At 39.5% G+C, this 23,140-nt stretch overlaps 1 protein-coding gene across 1 annotated transcript in view; it reads left to right on the plus strand.

The window, feature by feature from the left end:
- Positions 1-23,140, plus strand: part of LOC122815618 (cerebral dopamine neurotrophic factor-like) — a 134,722-nt gene that overhangs the window by 83,746 nt on the left and 27,836 nt on the right. Inside the window, exon 3 of the mRNA XM_044088273.1 lies at positions 16,032-16,173. Coding sequence (XP_043944208.1) covers positions 16,032-16,173 — 142 coding nt within the window. The remainder of the gene's footprint in view (positions 1-16,031; positions 16,174-23,140) is intronic.

Here is a 23,140-nt window from a genome sequence, read left to right on the forward strand (position 1 = left end):
ATGGAGGAGTTTGTAGGTGTGTAGGTCATAGGTGGTGTGGTTAAAGAGTGAGGGTGAGATGAGTAAGGGGTAGTTAATGAATGTTGGAAGTGAGGTTGAGGTGGGGTTACTTATGTTGGGGATTGTAATGTTGTTCAAGTAGAATGAGGTTAGATGGGCTGTGATGGTGAGTGCTAGTGTTAGAATTATTTGATGGCAGTACATGTTTCATTTGTTAGATGTGGTAGGACTGTATAGAGAGGGCCCTGTGGCATGTATGGGGGTCCTGATAGTATATACGTAGGATGGATTGTAGCAGCTTTGTGAGTGAGGAGGTACTATGTGTAGATTCTGTAATATGAGAGCAAAGTAGGGGGAGAGGTGGTGGTTGTTTGTGTGATCGGATGAGGAATGGGGGTTGGGTGTGGATGTGGTAAGGTTAAGTGTAAAGGAAATGAGCTATGGGTGGGTGGGAATGGGGGTAGGGTAGTGGAGTAGAGTGGCCAGAGCCCTACCTAGGAGATAAGAGCTGAACAAGTAGTATCAATAGTCTAAGTACTAAAGGTAAGCAGCATTGTACCTTAGTAGCAGGGATTATACCAGTTAGTGTGCTTCCACTATTTATTCACAGTGAATGGAAAAATAACTGCTGTGAAAGGACTTAGGTGACTTTACAGTAGACAGAAATATTGGATAATTTAAATAACTGTAGAGCACTGTCCTGCTTACAAGATGAGCTGCTTAATTGGGCTAAGATTCAGTTGTTTGGTGATGTTCTGCTGCCAGCTAATGGCAGTTCGTTGCAATGGCAAGGATTGGAAGAAGGAGGGAAAGAGATCTTGCAAGTGTGCACACCATGCCAATATAATACAATTAAGTAAAAGCACTAACAACTAGATGCAGAAATTAGTTAACAGGGAATACACCTACATAAGGATTTTTAAGAGTAAAAGTCTCAGTAGTGAGTCCTTTTGCCGTCAGTTGTTTGCAGGATAATTTTCAGAAATTCTTCACTTGTGAGGGGGGGGGGCAGCCACTACTGAAGTAGAGCTAGATATAAGACTTTTTCAGAGAGTAAAAGTCCCAATAGTGACTCCTTTTGCCTTCAGTTGTTTGCAGGATAATTTTCAGAAATTCTTCACTTGGGGGTGGCAGCCACGAGAGAAGTAGAGCTAGAGCTGTATGAAAAAGGAGACAAAAAGAGATGTAACAAAGTCTTGTTGTGGGCTGGTGACAGTAAAAAATGAATATGATCAAAGTACTGGCTTGGGGGAAGCTGTGGGTGCATGTGCGGGGAGAAGTTGGAAGGTAAGGATATACTATACTTACATCTTAAACATCTTAGAAAAGTCTTTTATTTCTGTCTTGAGTTAAGTGTGTCTTGTGTCAAACCCAGAGCTGTTGGACATGCTACACTTAAAGAAATCCCAGTCCTCAGAGCCGTACGCTCCAGGGATCTATACTTTGTCATCACAATGAACAAAACATGCTGGACAGATGGGTTCCTGACCTCGAGACTCCCCAGAATCTGGAATAGACTGCCCATACATGTCAAGCAGAGTGCCTCTTTGGCCCTCTTCAAAAGGAACCTTGACGATTGAATGGGAGATAGGAAATTCACCCTGGGGATTTTGCCAGTCGCCGTGCTAGACAGGGGTACAGAGAAGTAAATATTGTGGGAAGAAATAGCCAGGGAATTGTTATGGCTAGGCTTATATAGGCCCTAGGGCCAATAGCCTAGTACCAACCTATGAACCTATAAATGTGTTCAACATAAAACTTAGTAAATACTTTCCACTGATAACACTAACAATATATACTACACTGTAGTCAATACTGACTTAATGGCAACTTTAAAATCTCCTTAGATGCAATGTACTTCCTTGTCATCCTCTCTGTGTTACAGACATTATCAGCATGGCCACCATATACCACTCCACTTAGATAACAGTCTTGCACTTTTCAGCATTTGCAGTCTTTGTCTTTCTCAGACTTAAGGGAGTATGGCACCATATGATCATTGTATATCAGCATCTTTTCTTAGCTCTACCTTGGCCTTGTTAGCTTTCAAATGACCTGCTTCCTTGATAAAATCTTGAACTGCATCTGTTAGTCACAGTGACAAATTATTAGCTGTGGCCATGTTATTGCCATTTTATGATGCCACGTGCAATACTTTGAAAAAATTCCAGTCTTTATAAAAAAATATATTTCTATATCTGGACTAAGGTTTTTATATAGGTTCACTCCTGGAAGTGTTTACCTCTCTCTCCAGTGGGCCGTATTTCAGCTATTGAAATGTTTGTGTCCCCTCTTTTCTATTATGTCTCCATACATAGTCCCACACTATTATCCCACCCCGAGCTAAAAAGGATTACAAAGCTTTTAGTTTTATTTGGAATAATAAGAGGAAACAAGTTATGCAACCAATTAGAACAGCTCCTACCCTTATTACAGGTTTAGGTATCCATGATTGGGGAACATATGCTAGAGCCTTACTATTTTCACGTCTTTTTTCAATAAATGTTTGAGACCACCCTATATGGGCTAGCTTAGAAGGAGTTATATAGCACTCTGTTTCCTTGTTGGGGCTTGTTTGGTATCCTAAGTCATTTCTTAAGCATCTCACATCTTGGCATTCACTTCATCAAAACACTTTGGCATAGAAAGCTGTATCTAAAATTGTTTCTTGGTCAAACATTTGCGGCTCAGCTATTCCCCTATAGGGCAACTCATTTTGGAAACTTGATAGGATTATGCTACATACATACATGCATACAAATGTTTCAGCCACATACATTAATGTCCTTCTAGCCTGCCAATATACCATAATAAGTATCCAGGCTGTTCTTAAAAATATCTAAACTAGTGCTTGCTTTAATGTAATTTGTAGTCCATTCCATGCATCAGCTGCTCTCTCAGAGAACCAATTAGTACACTTCTATTTCCTACAGAATCTTCTACATAGATTGTCTGATGATTCTCTACTTACTTTTTGATAACTTCAAACATTCCTAGATGTAGCTGTCTCTAAATGACCTATATATCTGAATAAGATCTCTTCTTAAATATCTATCTGAGACACTGTGCAAGTGCAGATATTTTAGTTTTTTTTTTTTTATAATAACTTAAATTTTCACATCCATGGATGCCCTTGGTATATTTCCACTGTATTTTTTCCAGTTTACTCATGCTTGTTTTTCTTATAAGGTTTTCATATTGTTATTCCGTACACGTTTGGTAGTTTGGGACTGATATAATTAACAAACAATGACTTCATGATTTCTAATTTCCTGGACTTTATAAATCTTTTTATGCAATCTATAATTCTGTAACTATCATTAACCAATTGATTGATATAATTAGAAAAACTCAAAGCTGAATCTACACATACACCCAGGTCGGTAAAAGAATCTACAGTTTCAATCGCCGTGTGCTCCATTAAATATTCACCTTTAAATTTATGTCTCCCAAATCTCATATACTTAGTTTTTGATGTATTTATCAGCATATTATCCTCCTGCACCAAAATGGTCAATTTAATCAAGTTATTTTACAGGCATACCATATCTGTAACTCATGTAATCAATTTACCCAATTTCAAGTTATCTGCATGCAGACTGTAGAAACACCGCATATGAAAAAAATAGGTCTGAATGATACAAGCTAAACAAGTATGGGCCTAGGACAGAACCCTGTGGAATACCCTGACTGTAACCAATAATTTTACCTGTCCAACTGCTGTATGACACTTTTCATGTCCTATTTGTATGCCATGCAGCTATCTATCTTATTAAGAGTACATCAATACCCAGTTCTTATTTATTGACAAGTGTTTTTGTATGACCCTGTCAAATGCTGTAGCTAAATCTATTTAAATTACATCACAATACAATTTCTCATTCATAGCTGTTATTATATTGTTATACATATGCCTGCTGATATATGGTTTCAAGTCCTGACCTTTCCAGTTCTGACAATAACTTATCCAATATTACCTTCTCCATTATTTTTTACAACATGAAAGTAGATTTAAGGGTCTGTATGACTCTGGGTTTCTCTTACTCCCCTTTTCCTTAAAGGCAGGTTTTAATAAGTGCATGTCTTCAATCTTGAGGAATCTCCACATATTTATACAACCTCATAAATAATATATATATAATGGTGTTGTAAGTTCTTGTTGAAGTATTCTCAGGTAATTATTATTAATTCCATCTCCCCCTGTGATTTATTTGGAATCAGTTTGTATAGTTCTTTTTCAATCTAACCTAATTTGTTTTCAGTATCTGAGGTTACCTATATGTTACTAGGACAACTTAGCACCCACTTTGTGAAGCCAAGTTGTTTTGCATAAGATTTTGTAAATATATCTATATCTATTGTGTCTGAGAATATATTTTAGATTCTACGCACAGTTTATCAATTTGTATATCTTTACTCCTTCCACATCTTATGTCTCTATAGAATGGTTTCCTGTTACACTCAATATCTTTGTATAAATTTTCTTCCAATTTGTCTTTGCTCCTGTCTCACATTATGCTTAATGTCTTTGTCTGTCTTGTTTATTTCAGTTTTCAAAAGTTGTATTTCAACTTCTTTTCCATTTCTTATACTTTTTGTCTATCACCTTAATCAGGTATCTTGTTCTTATGGAAATATATCCCCCTGACTTTATATGCCTAGATCCTGATGTTAAACATTTTTTTAATCTATTTTTTGTACTCAAACAATTTCCCTTTCAAAACTTTCCACATTCCCTCTGCAGTGTTTCCACTGAACACATCACTCCAATTAGTTTTACATAGTGACTGTTTTGCCTCCATATAATCTGTAATTAATCTTCTGCGCATTGGTTTAGATTTCAGTTTGGCAAAATTATCTAGCAACAATTTAACCTTTATAAGCCCATGATCACTACGCATCAACGGTGGAAATACTTGACATGAAGTAACAGTAATTTTTTTAGGAACACAAACAGTGTCTAGTATGTTCTGTTTCCTGGTAGATGTCCTTCATGGATGCATCTGCAGTCATAACAACTGGGTTGTCCTGTCGTCAGGCAGCCCTTCAGTCGGCCGGATTCCAAAGTCCGGGTCCGGCTTCGGCTGATGTCGCACTTCACCCGACGTCATCTCTGCTGGTCTTCGGGTATAAAGGCATCAGCCGACGCCATTTTCTTCAGTCTTTCTTGCCGTGTGGCGCCCGAAGCAGAAGCTGTTCGCAAGTGCCGGTCGGTCGGATCCAGAGATTACTACTACCGAATACTACTCAAGACTTCTAAAAGCTAAGTACCCCGTTGGGGACTCTTTCTTGCCTCAGCCGATGTCAGAAAAAGTCAATAACTGTTTAACTTGTGGGAAACAAATACCTCATAAAGATTTCCACTCTTACTGTTTGCCTTGTCTAGGCCCACACCACGACGTAGCAGCCTGTTCGGCCTGTGCTTCATTCAACCGACGAACGCTTAGGCGTCGGTCAGAGTTTGCTGAACAGTTTTTCGGTTCTGATTTTGCGTACATTATGTCGTCGGATCCTCCGACTTCCCAAATTGTTAAAAAACGCAAAGAAAAAGACCGACACTCGCGGTCCACGGTTTCGGCCGAAACCATGGTTAAGCAAACCGCGAGTGTCTCGGTTTCGGCCGAAACCGAGAAAACTGATCAAAGCACAGCTGAATCTATGACTACTTCTGCGGTTCCTGCTACATTACTTGAATCGACCTCAGATATTTTACCTACTCCAGTGGTTCCTAGTGACTTATCAGACACCATCCCTTTGGATGTCTCTACCCCAGCACGTGGTGCTGCTAGGCCTCCTGCAGCCATGTCAATTAAGGCCTTTGCCAGGGCTAAAGCAGCCAAGTCTACTAAATCAGTGCCTGTTAAGCCCCCCTCAACCAGGCCCACTTCTAGTGCACAAATGCTTACTCTGGCAGAAGATTTAATAACCTTAATTAGGGACTCTCAATCTCACCCAGCCAGGGCCTCGCAGCCCCAGAGAAGAGACCTAGAGCAGAGCCCCAGAGCCTGGGTCCTCTGATGATTCTGCGGATGACTCAGATATTACAGACCAGCCAGAGGCTCCTTTCTCCAATTATGAAGACTCAGATGCTGAAGAATCCATCCCAGCTGCTTCCCCACCAGAAGAATTCTCCTTTGGGGAAACCTTGCATGCCATGCGAGAACATTTCCAATGGCAGCAACAGGATTACTCAGATTCCAGAAAAGACTTAGGACCTTTCTACCTTCCACAACATAGGCCCTTAGCTATACCTCCTGTCCTATCTGTTGTGGACGATGCTTTTAATGATGTCTGCACTGCACCAGATTCTTTACCTCCAGCCCCTGCCAAACCAGATAGATTTTACAGGGTACCAGACACCCATCATCACCTATACAAGGCCCCACTTGCAGTCCCCGAAACTATTTCCCAGGGGCCTAAGGCAGTAGCCTCGACCACAGCAAAAAATCCTATTCCTTCTGAAAGGGAAGCCAGGTCTTTAGACAGATGGGGCAAAAAGGTTTACACCTCAGCTACTCTCTCAGCCAGAGCTTTAAACTGTCAGTTTCACATGATACAATACCAAGAGTTTATGCTTGATCAGTTAACTAAAAGCTATCCTCTGATGACTCTATAGATAAGAAATATGTATTAGAGATGGTAAATAACATACAACAGGTTAGTAACCATTCACTGAAATGTGGCTATGATGCACTGGAGGCTTCATTTAGATCAGCCATGACTGGCACAGTGATAAGAAGACATGCATGGCTGAAGGAACAGGTCTTACCGGATCATGTTAAAGCTAAGTTATTAGATGCTCCTATGGATAAGGCCAGTTTGTTTGGTACGCCTGCCCAGCAGGTAATGAAGAAAATGGAAGAAAAGGCAAAATCTGTCCAAACAGTAAAAGATTTCTTACAGGTTCAGCCCCCAAGGTTTAGCAGGAACTGGCCTGCCAAAAACTGGTCCTTTCCTGACTCCACAAGATCCCAAAGGGGCAGGAATAGACGTTCCAGAGGCAGAAATCAATCCAGAGGGGGTGCCTACAGAGGACGACAGTGGCAAGGTAATAACAGAGGCACAGACACCGCCACTACCACTACAACAGCACAACAACAGTGACTTGATTCTAACTCCGCCTACCAGGGAACAAATAGCAGCACCATTAGGTGGAAAATTAACCTTATTTTCAAAGAACTGGCACTATATCACAAAAGACAAGTGGATTTTGCAAACCATAGACCAAGGTTACGGGTTCCACTTCCACACTTTACCAGTCAAAAGAGGAATGCCAAACCTGCCTCCAAATCAAAAACAGAAGCTCTACAACAGATAATGCAATTAACAAAGATGAGAGCTGTGGAAAGAGTTCCAAGAACAGAACAAGGCAAAGGATTTTACTCCAGACTATTCCTAGTTCCAAGAAAGGAAAAAAGTTGGAGACCTATTCTCGACCTGTCCACCTTAAATACATACATCATTGTCCCAAAATTCAAAATGCTGACTCTACAGCAACTTCTTCCCATGCTGGGCAAGGAGTGTTGGCTGGTAACTCTAGATCTCAAGGAGGCATACCTGCACGTCCCCATCCGACCAATTTGCAGAAGATACCTCAGATTTCTTGCAGGATCAGAGCACTATCAATTCTCAGCATTGCCCTTTGGCTTATCTACTGCCCAGAGTATTCACAAAATGCCTGGCATCAGTGATCGCCCACTGCAGACTACAGGGAATTCAAATTTATCCATACCTGGACGACTGTCTGCTACAAGGGGACAACCCAAGCAAGCTGACAACAGATTTACAAAGGGTCATTTACTTGCTACAAGCTCTGGGATACACAGTCAATTTACAAAAGTCAAGGCTGATACCATCCCAAACAAGGACATTCTTGGGCGCGGAATTGGACACAGTAAAACAAATGGCATTCCTAACTACAGAAAAACAAAAGAACTCCCTCTTTACTTCTTGGCACTAACAAGACGGAACAAGCTAACAGCAAGAAAAGTTCTGCAGGCCCTGGGCTTCATGGCATCATGCATAATCTTAGTTCCACATGCCAGGCTACATATGAGAAAACTACAGTGGTACCTAAAGAATTTATGGTCCCAACACAGGCACAGCCTAGAAGCAGAAATTCCACCAATACCATGCCTAAAACAGGAGTTCCTATGGTGGGCTCAAGCATGCCAGTCAAACCCAGGCCTACCCTTTCACAACTATCAAGCAAGCCAAACCATCACAACAGACGCCTCAGACCTAGGATGGGGGCTCACATGCTGGGCAAATGCACAAGGATTATGGACAGGACCAGCTTCACCTGCACATCAACCTAAAAGAAATGCTGGCAGTAAAACTGGCAATCCAAAACTTCAGACCATTCCTCAAAGAAGGCCAATTGATGATAAGGACAGACAACACCACTGTCATGTGGTACATCAACAAACAGGGAGGCACTCATTCATACCCCCTGTGCAGAATGACCTTGGACCTTTGGAACCTGGCACTCAGCTACAACATCCAGTTACAGGCAATATTCGTACCAGGGAAGGAGAATACTCTAGCAGACATGTTAAGCAGAACCACCTCGGATGCTCACGAATGGATGCTACACCCGGACATCTTCAGGACCATCTCAAAGAAATGGGGAATGCCACAGATAGATCTGTTCGCTTCCCCTCTCAATTACCAGCTCAAAAAATTCTGCACAAGGACATTCCACCCACTTGCATGGAAAGTGGACTCGCTCTCCTTCAGCTGGAAAGGTCTGACAGCATATGCATTCCCACCTCTTCCCTTGCTACACAAGGTATTACTAAAAATCAAGGAGGAGCGTCCAACGATAATCCTGATAGCTCCAAACTGGCCAAGACAACACTGGTACCCATTGCTAAGGAGCATGTCTCGGGACAAGATGTGGTCAATACCCCTGAGGCCTTTGATGTTAACTCAGAACAACTACAACATCATGCATCCAAACCTAAAAACGTTGCAACTGACTGCATGGAACATTACATAGCAACAACTAATCCAGAACTTTCCCAAAGGGTGAAAGACATTATCCTTGAAGCCCGCAGACCTTCAACAAGAAGGAACTATGCAGGAAAATGGAAAAGATTTGCCATTTGGAGTGCTGAAAGAGGAAAGGATGTGTCAAATATAGATATGGCTAACATTCTGGAGTATTTGGCAGAACTTCTGCATACAGGCCTGTCCTACTCCTCCATCAAGATACATGCATCAGCTATTTCAGCAGAATACAGCTTTGATCCACCTGTCTTTTCACATCCTTTACTCAGGCAGTTCCTCAGAGGGATTAAGAATGTAAAACCCCCTAGGAAACCACCATTGCCAGCTTGGGATTTGAACTTTGTACTAGAAAAGCTGACACTCGCACCTTTTGAGCCAGCAGCAACAGCAGAGCTACAGCATCTATCGTGGAAAACTGCTTTCCTACTGGCAATAACCTCAGCAAGGAGGGTGTCTGAACTTCAGGCCCTAATGGCAGTACAGCCCTTCCTAATCTTCCACCAAGATAGAGTGTCCATGAGGACTAATCCTACATTTATGCCTAAGGTGGTATCCAGAGTGTCTTTAAACCAGGCAATCCACCTTCCTACCTTCTTCCCAACCCTCAAAACAGAGGGGAAAGAATGCTGCATACCTTGGATGTACATAGACAGTTACGCTACTACCTGGACAGAACAAAAAGTAACAGAAAAACTGACCAGCTTTTTGTAGCCTATGCAACAGGAAGAGAAGGAAAAGCTATTTCCAAACAGACAGTCTCCAAATGGATAGGAAATTGCATACGATTCTGTTACTCCTTCCATGGAAAACCAATTCCACAGAACATAAGGCCTCATTCTACAAGGGCAACAGCCACTACCACAGCCTTCTTACGAGGAGTGGCAACCAAGGACATTATTGAGGCGGCTACTTGGACCTCCGTGCATACATTTGCCAAGCATTATAATTTACCTTTGTACTCCAGATCCCGAGCAGGGTTTGCCACTGCTGTACTGCAAGGGATCCTAACCACACCATAATCTATTTTTCCTCCCCTTAGTTGGCTATGGTATTCTACCCAGTTGTTATGACTGCAGATGCATCCATGAAGGACATAGTACAGTTTTGTACCTACCATAAATGTAGATGTCCGAACTGGATAGCATCTGCAGTCAGGATTACCCTCCTCCTTCCCTCTGTGGTACTCCTAGGTATTTACCCTCCTAATAGCTAGCTGGTGGGGAGTCTCTTATGGTGTATTTGTTTGTATATATGTACATACATGCTTATTTTCTGAGTTTGCCTTCTATCCTTTTGCAAACATTGGCATTTATCCAAAATTTAGCCTTCCAGGGAGGGCAACTGGCATCTGGGGCAAGAAACACTGAAGAAAATGGCGTCGGCTGATGCCTTTATACCCGAAGACCAGCAGAGATGACGTCGGGTGAAGTGCGACATCAGCCGAAGCCGGACCCGGACTTTGGAATCCGGCCGACTGAAGGGCTGCCTGACGACAGGACAACCCAGTTGTTATGACTGCAGATGCTATCCAGTTCGGACATCTACATTTATGGTAGGTACAAAACTGTACTTTTCTTCTACAATCTGAAACAATTGTTGTTCCTAAACATATGTTGTGAACAATTATGTCACTAATTTGTTGAATCAACATTCTTCCAGTCTGTTTCTGGTAAATTTAAGTCCCCAGCCACTATTATTCTTCCCTCCTGTGTTTCATGCAAGAAATTTATGAATTCCTGTAGGTCATCAGCATTTGACTTTGGTGGTCTGTACACTCTGATAATTGTCAATATGTTCTAGGGTTGTCTTTATTGTCACTGTTACATAATCTATAGTATTGGTTTTATCACTGAACACATAATAATCACAAGTCTCATAGTTATCTTTAATCCTTATCGTAACACCTCTACTTGATTTTTTTGTTAGAATGTATGTTACAGTAAAACCATTTATACCCTGGTAGGAATGTTTTCAGGTTGTTGTTCTTTAACTATGTTTCACAAACAATAACAACGTCAATCTTGTAAGGACGTAACAAAATTTCCAATAAAAAATATATTTTATTTGTTAATGCTCCTAACATTAGCAGCCAACAGCGATGCATTAAATGTTGCTGTCTGTGAACTGTTAAATTTGTCAACTCAGCATGGGAAAATATGGGTAAACACCGGTTGTATGATATCATTGCCAAAATTAAATGACCAATGGACCCTCCAAAGCTTTGAAGAACTCTGTATTTGATGGCACTTACCAAGATTATCCTTCTAGCAATACCTTCAGCATAAATAAATATTCTTATATCCTATACACCTAGCCCCACCGTCTTAACCACCAGGGCTCCCCCCCAAAATAAAACATTTTAAACCACAGGGATCCTCTCTACATCATATCCTCACCACACAGGACAATGAAAGAATGTTATGTTCATAAGAGGATGGATGGAAACCTGAAGATTTTATTATGTATTTTCTGAGGGATATCAAAGGCAAACTTCATTTGTCTTTGAGAAAATAGTTTTCTTGTTTCATCAGGGTTATTGGTTTCCCAAATGCTATACTGATGCAAGTCAGTAAGGAGCTGAGTGCTGTCTGGTCTGCTTATCATCATCCTATAACTTTTTCATAAGCTTTGGGAATGTGCAGTCTTCAAGCTGTGGGACCAAGTGATCATTTGGATTAGTGTATACTTGTGTTGGGCTATTCCCTGCAACCCTCAACCTATTTGGGTGGGTGGTACCTCATATCGGTGCTTTGACCTGTCTTGTCAAAATAGATGGGTGTTACAGTTGTCAGTGGTAGTTTGGTCATACATTACCTCAGTATGGAACTACCCCACATCCTTATCCATTGACAGTCTTAGATCCTGGATATTAGCTAGAGGGCCTAGGTTTGCCTCAGGTAGCGTAGGGGTCCATCCTCTTACAGGAATATCTGCTTCTATGGTGGGAAGCATCACAACATCATGGAAAGTATTTCTGACATCACTAGGCTCTAATCTGGTATTACTACCCCTTAGGTCTCTGACCCCAGGCCTGTTTTACTTACTTCACCCTCCATTCCTCATCTTCCCCAGGTGCTAAGCACTTACTCACTATTGAAGTGTATCTAAAGCCTACTCATGTGTTGTCTCTTTTTTGTGACCCCATACATGTGTCTCCGGTATATTTTCTCTTTTATTTCCTTATATATCTGGTTTTAGCTATTGTAAAATGTATATATAGTTTTGCTTATGCTGGTTTCTCTTTCATAATCTATGTTATTGAATTTGCTGTTAATGTATTCTTACTATGTGTAGTTTTTTAGTGTTATATCTAGGAGATTAACTGTTTTGTCATTTTCCCATTGCTAGTCATTTCATGTGAAAAACTTTTTCAAGTTTGTTAACAATGGATTGCTTGTTTGATTAATACTAATAGTTTAAAGAGAGCCATGTTATCCTTTCTGCTGTTGGTTCTTAAGTTTGTCAGAGTTATTAATAAAGTTTTATATTTTTACAAAAAAAGTATGTATGTATATTTCCAGTATCTGCTATATACTGCTGACCACAACTTAGCTTTAGTGTTTTACTGTTAAATGTCACTGGCACAGATGTTAGCAGTTTTGCCTCAGATTGCTTAGCTTTCCAACACATTTCTTGGCTGCTCTGCCTTCAGTTTTGGGTCTACACATCCTCTCATTTGCATGTATTTTATCCTGGTGAGACATACTGTGGTGAACTGATGATCCTATAAAGTGCTGATGAGGTTCTGTATGTGTGTGTGTGTGTGTGTGTGTGTGTGTGTGTGTGTGTGTGTGTGTGTGTGTGTGTGTGTGTCCTGTGGTGGGCTAATACCCCATTTGGGATATGTTTTTTTTCTGCCTTAAGCCCACTGAGTTCTTTTGAAATAGGCTTCAGTTTCTTCCACGACTCTCAACTAGTTTAATCTTTTTGACAGAGAATTACTGAATGAAAGAAGTCACTAACATTATTTTTACTTTTCAGGGGCACTTTCTTACCTATATAAGTTTTAACTCAACTTCTGCTACTTTCAGTGACATTTCTGAGAACTTTCTTATAGCCAGAAATAGTAATTTTTGACAATACTGCCTGTGTATGTCATTCCCCTGATTTATTTTATTTTGTCTACTATGCTATTTTATTTTTGCCACCAAAATTTCACCTTGTAACCTTGAAAGATCATTGCACACATGAGCCAGCCTTGCTGTCAATATGCTGTACATGGGCTAAGGTCCAGGTCGACTGTAAATATTTTAAAGAAATATGAAGATGCAAGGATAGTGGTAACTACTGCTTTGTGTGATTGCAAGCAGAATAGAAAGACAAGTCCATTAAGGTATGTAAACACATATAGTTGCTTGCATGGTAGTATGCGTACACAAGTGTCATGAAACATTACATTAATTTTAGGGGAGATAATCTACAAAACATATTTTGAAAACCACTTAGATTTATTCATTAATTCTCCAGTTGCCAGTTTAATCCAGTTCAGTGTCACATGGGAGACTAACCTTGTCCTGGCATTCATTGGGTGCAATACAGATAAATTAATCCTAGAGTGGATGTGTCTCTCTCTCTCTGTCTCTCTCTCACACACACACACACACACACACACACACACACACACACACACACACACACACACACCTAAAGGCAATATGCAAGATCAACACTTCATCTGCAGCATGTCTTCAGATTGTGTTAGGACTCTGGCATACCCAGTGGTAATCCATAAGGACATAAGGAGCACATGAAGACCCCATACTAAAGTCACCCTGTCAAAGAACTGTACAGGAGAAACACGTTGTGTGATGCATTTGCTAACATTGAGATCAAATTAAAAGTCAACCACTTGTTACTTGCTGGAGTGGACTGTTTGATTATTTTATACTGAAGTAGGACATCTTGTATACATACACACACACATACACAGATATATGGTTTCCATTCCTTTGGGGGAAAAAGCTGCTGTGTGTGACTGAAAATAAGATGATGGCACATACTGGCTGTTTATATGTGATCTTCTGGGACAGTCTGACTGGTATACAGCAGTGGAAAGTGCAGTTCTTCAATGCTTTTGCCAGCTTCTACTGTGCATAATATTGCCTATTTGCACCTCATCTTGTGCTTACAGTCTATGAGTGAGATCATTATCCTGCAATGGTACATGTGCCTTTTGGGATTTACAGCAGGAAATACAAGCAATATTGAATTACAGGGTCAGTTGCAGCATAGCTGTGAACTCCCAAAAGGGATAGCAGGTTAAAGGTGTTTTTTTTTTCTCTTTATGCTACTATGATTGGACTGCTTCTGTCCATCAGATATGTATAGCCATCTATATACGTATATATTAATTAAGGCTAACATGTATATTATCTATGTATAGCTGACATGTGTCAGTTGCTACTTGTCTGGGTGGTCCTAATGTCATGCAAAAATGTGACATGTTTGCAGTTAGATTACACTGTAGTATGTCTAGATCTAAAGCTTCATTGCCAGCGTACTTGCTTTGTATAAGTTATCACACCTCTGTAACTGATATAACACGATGCTGTTAGATTTTTTTTATTTTATTTATTTTTTTAGCCTGGCAACCAACAGCACATCATTTTTTGATTTAGCACCAGTAAAACTGTCAGCTCATTAATCAGTAAGCATGATGTTTTTGGTTTGCTCTCAGTCATAACTCTCAACCTCTTAGAGTAAGAAATCTGGACAAAGCCATAAAAAAGTGGTACAAATAGGGACAATTTTGAAATATTGCTCTTACAAACTTAGAAAGTTGATAGAATAACAGCTTTTTTATTAGCATGCATTTTCTGAAGGGTATGAAGTCTAAAACTCAAATGTCTGTCATTATTTTCTAACTTCAATCTTTAATGAGTTGCCACTAATTTGCCAGAAAGCCACAATTTTATTAAAAATGAACCAAAATATAAGGCAAAAATCTGGACATTCTGCGAAAATCTGTACAGTTCAGAAGTATGCTCTCAGTCCACGGTTTAGTCAGATAATAATTTCATGTCATGCTTTATGCTTGTGTAAAACTACAGCTACTTCTTATGGCACATTGCTGGTTGCATGCATCAGGAAAATGTGTACCCCTGACAAAGTGCAAAAATAACTTCTGGCAAGGAGAAGGACTGGGTAGAGAAGAATGTATGCCAGAGTGCTAGGACTGCAGGCAGCACAAGTAGTGTGACTGGGGGAGCCACTACTTCAGATACCAGAAAATAAAATTGCATTGAAGGCTCAGTGTTAAATATAAAAGTGTCCATATGCAATGACTTAACTGAACTAGCAAAGCACTGAAGGGGCAGGGAGGCAGTGGTGTCTCATGGCAAATGAGACCAACAAGAAAGATCCCTGCTAGCACATGAATTCTATATATATGCATGTGTGTTTGAGAGAGAGAGTGTGTGTGTGTGTGTGTGTGTGTGTGTGTGTGTGTGTGTGTGTGTGTGTGTGTGTGTGTGTGTGTGTGTGTGTGTATCTTTGTGAGTACACACGCACTTGGTACAAATCATGTACCATTAAATGAAAGTAGACAAGGACTAGAGTGTTAACATCCTTTTCAGATTATAACAATCTGTCTAACTTTTTTCATTGGGTAAAGCTAGTTTACCAGCTGGCAGGCAGCTGTTTCATTTTTGACATGATTTCCACTAGACCCAGCTTTTAAGGTTTTCCACAAGTCAGTAGGTAGAATCCTGCTTTTACATTTATTGTCCTTCAAATTGCTACTAACTTTTGTCTAGATTTTGTGCTTCAGCACCTTTATGTGTTATGGAGTATTATATCATGTCTATTTCCATTCTGTTTACCCACCGTTATACTTAAAACTAGCATTAGCTTTTATCTAGTTTTTTTTTCTTACTTGAATAATAGTTTCTGTTTTTTCAGGGTTATTGACCATTTCACTTAAAATTTCCATATTTACTTTTTTCAGAGCCTAAGTCTTATATATGTTTTATGTGCTGAGATAGTATTACTTGGCTGATGTTTTCCATTTTGGTTTTCAGTGTTACTACTTAGGTGCAACAACTGATGCTGCTGCAAAGATTACTGGTGAAGTGACTCGCCCAATGAGCGCCCATATACCTGTTCCAAAGATCTGTGAAAAACTTAAGAAAATGGATTTTCAGATATGTGAGCTGAGATACGGTATGGTAATACCTTTCTTTCTAAATTACATTTTGTCTTTCCTTTTGTCATCCCCAGAGCAGGCAAATACCATCTGCATGACAGAAAAAGAATGGCTCTCCCCCAGGCAAAATTTAGTCGTATTAGATTGTAGATTTTGAACAAGGACTGAAACTGTGTGTGTTAACTGTTCTTGGTTTTGTTTGTTTTCTTTTGCAGAATTCTGATTCAGTTTTGTTTGACTTTAATCTTAGTAAATCTTAACTATTTCTTAACAACTACTATACCTTCTGTTGCATGCTTGTCTTTTGTAATTAATATATATATATATATATATATATATATATATATATATATATATATATATATATATAGATATATGTGTGTGTGTGTGTGTGTATATATATATATATATATATATATATATATATATATATATATATATATATGTAGGTTCATAGATATATACTAGGCTAATGACCACCAGGGTCTTTATATGTCTAGCCATACAACCCAACTCAATAGTGTCCATAAGCATCATGGGCTATGCCATTTATTAGGAGGGGGCATGTTGGTTAGGAAATTTCTAAAGGATATTTGTGTTGGGGGGGTATGATAGTTTGGGCATTGTTACTATCTGCCTCTGTCTATCAAAGACATGTGGGCTAGACCCAGGGTGAATTTCTGATTCCCATATAGTGGTCAAAATTACGCTTAAATAAGGTAGGGCTGGACTCTGCTTCACATGGATGGGAAGGATGTTCTGGAGCATGGAGATCCTCTGAGATGCATATCTGTCTTGCAAACATGTTCTATTTATCTTCCAAGCAAAATTTAAATACTGGGATCCAGAGGTTCTGATGCTGTTCATTTTGTGTATGTGCAAAAGGTGCAACAGAGCTGGATCCAAGGATACCTTGTATGCCAGGCATAGATCGCTTCTCAGTAACATATACAAGACTAAGCATAGAGATAGGGATTTAAGGTAATTTGTATGGAACAATGTGTTTATTCCCTGGATTCTACTGGTAAGAAACCTTTGTGGGTGTTCCAGCTGTTGCATATGTCTGGTCAGGTTTATGGCAAAGGGAGCATTATACATAATAATGGGTTTGTTAAGGGCTGAATAAGGTGGGACTATGACTTCCATGGACCTGGATATCATGCCTTTACTTATAAGTTGGGTGACATAGAATAATGTTCTTATTACCTTAGCCACATGATGATCAAAGACCAAATTACTGTCTAAATATTTTCCCAGATCCTTGATTACTGGGTCAACTCTTAGGGGTGATTTTCAATGGAGTAATTAGTCTAGATTACCCTTTTCCCAAATGGCACTATAATGCATTTCTTCATATTGAGTTTTAATTCATGACTTTGGCACCAATTATTTGTCTGTATTAGACCTACTTGCAAGATGTTTTTGTTGTGGGGGGAATCTATGATAGCTCCCAATGCAGTCATTAATAAACTTGGTCAGGCAAAGGCACTTGACATTAGCCTTCACCTCCGAGAAGTAGATGCCAAATAGAAGCAGTCCCAGCATACAGCCCTGAGGTATCCTGCTGGTGACCAGTCTCTTAGTGGAAGTGGTCTCATCAGTCATGATTTCCTAGGTGCTGTCTGTGAGCCATTTGGTAATCCAGTGAGTTATGTAGGTCTTTTCCCATAGTGTGGTGTGAAGGGATCTTCATTGTTCTGCTGCTGATGAAGAGGGATTTCGATATTTTTACTGTCAACAAACTGCGGTTTGATGATATGGAATTTCAGCAAAGTCAGGTAGACCCCTGTGATGGTGACCACTAGACTTTTTCAGCACCTCACCTTCTCCAATCAGTGTTGTTACGCAGCATCCCTCGTACTAAAATAGTGCTTCACCAGTATCTTCTTTTGCCATTTGCATTTTCTAAGTGATAAATGTAACCATCTACACTAAGTGAAGACTTGTCTTTCTGCAATAGCAAAACATGGCACAACTTTCCAAATATACCTGGCAGACAGATGCTCTCATTGCTGTCCTTGCCTTATGCTGCTAATACAAACTAAGTAAAAACTATCAACTAATCCTGAAAAAAAAAGTACAAATGCAAATGAAACATAAACTTGATGCAGATCAGTCACAACTGTAACAATGTTTTCCCATAAATCACTTGCGTACCTAATTATAACAAAGCCCACAACACCTTTAAATAACAAACAGTTGAAATCCATGTGATATACTACCTACCACCACAAAAATGTGTCATACGTGACAAAATGTTACACTACGGTCAATTTTTAAGCATAAAAATACAACTTACTCCTACTATAACCATATGTTACAAACTACTGTATGAAGATGAACAAGAAGCTTGCATTTATCAGTAACTACTACAACAAAAAAGTAGCTATATTTAATACCTTCATATTAATCTTTAGCATTATAAAAAAAGCACTACAGACTTTATAAGGTCTTATAAAAATATTGTGTCTTCCTACTTACACAAACCTGCAGTACATTTTACTGCAACACACATAAATAAAAGCCAAATAAATTCAAAATACACCTTTCTACAAATAAACACCAAACATTTGAACACCATGGTGGAATAGATTCTACATTACCATAGTAAACTTTTAGCCCTTATGCATTATAGATTATACATACATTCTCTAAATGACTGTAGTATATCTTTGTCATTGTATGATACTATGACAGAAATAGGATCCTCAGTCTAAATGTATTTCTCTAGAGTATTGTTTAATCACCCTAACAAAGAGGGCTGTTATTGCTTTAGGTTCCCCTTCAGAGTATTAATGCCTGGGCCACCTAAGCATGAAGTTAATCTTGGTGTCAAAATATTTATGTTAGATCCAGCTTTGCACTAGCCCAGTTTCCTTTTACACCCACAATGATCTCTTTATTTAGTCTGTAGCTATGTCAGCCATGTCACAAATGTAATCAACTCTTCTAATATTCTTTTTTAATGTATTGACGTATACACTGTTATGCAGGCCATCGCTTCTACTTTCATAGAATCGCATTGTATACTTGAAGAGGTCCTTTCCTTCTTTGTAACTGACAGAGAAACTTGCATTTATTTATGAGCTGCACTTTTAGTCTCCTTTTTTGGGGGGTTATTAGATGGGGCAATCTCTAATTCACTGAGAAGGAACCATAGTGTTAGACTGCTGATGGGCATGTTTTGATTTTACTGGCTAAGTCTGTCTGCTTTTTCAATATAAGAAAATTATCTATTTTTGAGAAAAGGTTTTATTTCTACAAGTAGTTTGTTAGCTCTTTGCTATGATGTACTAACTGCTCTACTACTCATCATGCCAATAGATGCATTAGCCTTTACAGATTGCTTTTTGTGGGGAAAATCCTCCTCCTCATAACTCTTAACTCTTGTGATGTTTGCCTGATATTATCAATCCATTCCTCATACAATTTGTGTTTTTTTGGCAAATCACTGAGGATTGAGGTCACTAAATAATGACATATATTTGGCTTTCAGACTTCATATCTTTCAGAACTGTGGTTGTGGTGCTGCGGTAGTGTTGTCGCCTCACAGTAAGACGTTGTCCTGTTCAATTCTCAGCTAGAGCGTCTTCTGTGTGGAGACATGCGTGAATGGGCGTACCTTCGTTGAAGGTTGTGCGTCAGAGCCGGCAACTCGGCACGTAAAAATCTACTGCCAATCATTAGCGGACCGGAGTTCTGCTGTGGCGACCCCTAATCGGGAAAAGCTGAAAGACACATCAACTTCATATCTTTCAGAAAATGCATGCTAACACATATCCTGTTATTGTAATAACTTTCTAAGTTTATAATAGCAATATTTAAAATCTGTCCCTATTGTTAGGCTCCCACCCCCATGTTTAGGCTTTGCCTAGATTTCTTGCACTGAGGTTGAGAGGTAAGCTCTTCCTCCTCCTCACTGAGATGTCCTTTTAGCCAATTGTCAAGTGAAATTTCCCCAATTTGACAAAAAGGCGCTCTTCAAAATGATTCATCTTTAAGAATAATTCTGTAGTTTTGTACCTGGCAATTATAAGGGCCAGATAATAATAATATCATGGTCTTGTTGATTGCTTATAATTCCCCTTAACTGTACTAAGCTAGGCTTATTGCACCAAATACCTCAATAGGATATGAGTCAGCTTTTTGTATCAGTCCTTTTCACTGCCTAATATGTAGCTGAGTGAATAACATCTGATCAGAGTACCCCCTTGCATGAAACTTTAATGTTCCAGTTTGGACAATGTTTTTTTTTCTTGTAAACAGATTATATTAGATTTATATTTCTTAATATATCTTAAATCTTTTCTCTTGGTTAGAGATAACATTAACATTCGGTATGGCCATGTTTAAACCTATGCCTTTGTTGTGATTATTCTTATCTCTATGTAAAAGTGACAGAGCACCTCAGTGGATTCTCTCTCTCACACACACACACACATACACACACACACACACACACACACACACACACACACACACACACACACACACACACACACACACTCACTCACTCAGGCACACTCAGGCACATACACACACACACACACACACACACACACACACACACACACACACACACACACACACACACACAGCTTCCAAGCTTTTCCGACCGTTTCTTAATTTTAGTTTTCCCCATCACAGAATTTCTGTGATACATCATTACTTAAAAGGTAGATAGATTCCCTCTAGTTGATCCCTCCATGCCATACATGCCTCTCAACCTCTTAGAGCAAGAAATCTGGACAAAGCCATAAATAAAAGTGGGACAAAGGCCCAGTAATAGGGACAATTTTTAAATATTGCTCTTACAAACTTATAAAGTTGATAGTTAACAGGTTTTGTATTAGCATGAATTTTCCGAAGGGTATGAAGTCTGAAACTCAAATGTCTGTCATTTTTTCCAACTTCAATCTTTAATGATTTGCCTGTAATTTGCCAGAAAATTGCAATTTTATGAAAAATGGACCAAAAAATATGTGGCAAAAATCTGGACATTCTATGAAAAGTTGTACTGTTGAGAGGTATGCTTCCATGCCTTCTTGAAACAATCACAGTTTCTATGATACATGATTATTTAAATGGTAGATAGAGCCCCTCTAGTTGATCCCTCCATGTCTCCTTGAAACAATCTCTTAAGTAACATCTTTTTATTCTCTCTCATTTCCTGTAAACTTTTTACTTTTTGATGTCTGGACTATTTTACCATAATGGTTATAGGTGAAGAAATAATTAACAACATACTGGTTACAAACAGCACAGTAGTGTCAGTACTCTTGACAACCTTAACATTTGATTTAGTCAGCTCAGCAACTCAGATGACTATTAGCTTAGCTGCCTTTGGGCTTGCCCTATTCCCATACAGCTACAGGTTAACCGGTCACCCATTCCCTAGAGAGGATCTGAGTGACCTCTACATAACTAGTTATGCCCAGGTCCAAAACATTTTCTAATATCAGCTTTAAAACTGTAGGCTGAATTCCAAAGTAGGGGTTGCTTCTGGTTCCATATTCCCTGGCAGGGTCATGCTCTCTCAATACTTTTTCTTTGATTGTAACAGGATGCCACAGAACATGAATAGATGTGAATTTGCATTGTTCAGAGCCCAACCCCTATGTATAACTATCACCATGTGCTGTTCTGCTAAGGAAATATGCCACAGTCTTATTGGTGGACATGCAACAAGCAATGTCCATTTTGCACCAGCATCAATGTTCTGTTACACATTTTACTAAGAGTGCACAATAAGCCAGGATATATTAATTTCCCATCTGTATAACAAAATGGCAGTATACCATGTGTGATGCAGTTGAATACTTTAGCATACACTTGTATGCCTTTATCTCCTGATTTGTTACATGGAGACTCAGAAACAACCTATCAGAACCTCCAGTAGCGCTTAGGAATTAGCACCACTGTCTATCCTTCTAAGCCCACACCCACTGAGTGGTCACTGCAGATGGTATCAGTACAGAAATAAAATTCTTTCACCATAACCTTGGTCTATTTTCCAATCACACACTAGTAGGTATTGTGATGTGGATATCCCACCACTGCCAACCAATATGTGATGTGGATATTCCACCACTACCAACTAATATGTGATGACCCACCTCTGGGCCAGTAATCAAGGAGCCTCAATCCTCAAAACTGGCACCTGTCGGGGACATTCACTGGGAGGATAACAAGTACACACACAGTATTTCCAGATGCAGCATTCTGAATCAAGTGCAATTTACCCTTAAGAGCACAAGAGGCCATAGTCAGTCCGGGGCTGGTTTCCCCCTCTTTCTCCATATCCTCAGTAAGACTCTCCACTGGCACAGCTATAGAGTTGAGTCCTTATCCAGGGTTCCAGGCCCAGTCCTCCAATACTCTCTCTGTCCAACCAGTACTTCATGTCCCTACCCAAGTAGCTGACACGTATACTCTTGGGGACTTGTTTTATACACACACACACACACACACACACACACACACACACACACACACACACACACACCTGGGAAAGGCTAGCACAGGTTTACTAGCTATTCCCCCTTCTGCCCAGACTATAAGGTAGTTTTCACTCCCACCAGAACTCCTTGCCAGCTACTTTAAGGCCCTCAACAATGGGTGTCCAAATTTACTGTGTAAATTAATGCTAATACAAATGGTAGTTTGGCCAAGAGCAAGGCTGCTAGGAGTGGCTCACACAGTATCACCAAATAAATATGCAAGTGCTCTCAAAACTTAAATATTTCTACAACGATCAGCCACGATGACAGGTTTAAATATATTTAATAATAAATAATAAAAGGACAAGAAAATAGTAAGTATATATTCACAGTGACATCAGAGTTCAAAACACAGGAAATATTTAAAATAACATTGAAGGACAGACTTAGACAAATAAAGACAAACAATATGTAAATTAACCTTTACTATATTCCTGACTGAATCTAAGAGAATTGCTTTTCTCTAATAACTTACTTAATAGAG

Source organism: Protopterus annectens, chromosome 11.part0 (assembly GCF_019279795.1).
Source record: "Protopterus annectens isolate FY-2018-M chromosome 11.part0, PAN1.0, whole genome shotgun sequence".
Taxonomy (NCBI): Eukaryota; Metazoa; Chordata; order Ceratodontiformes; family Protopteridae; genus Protopterus; species Protopterus annectens.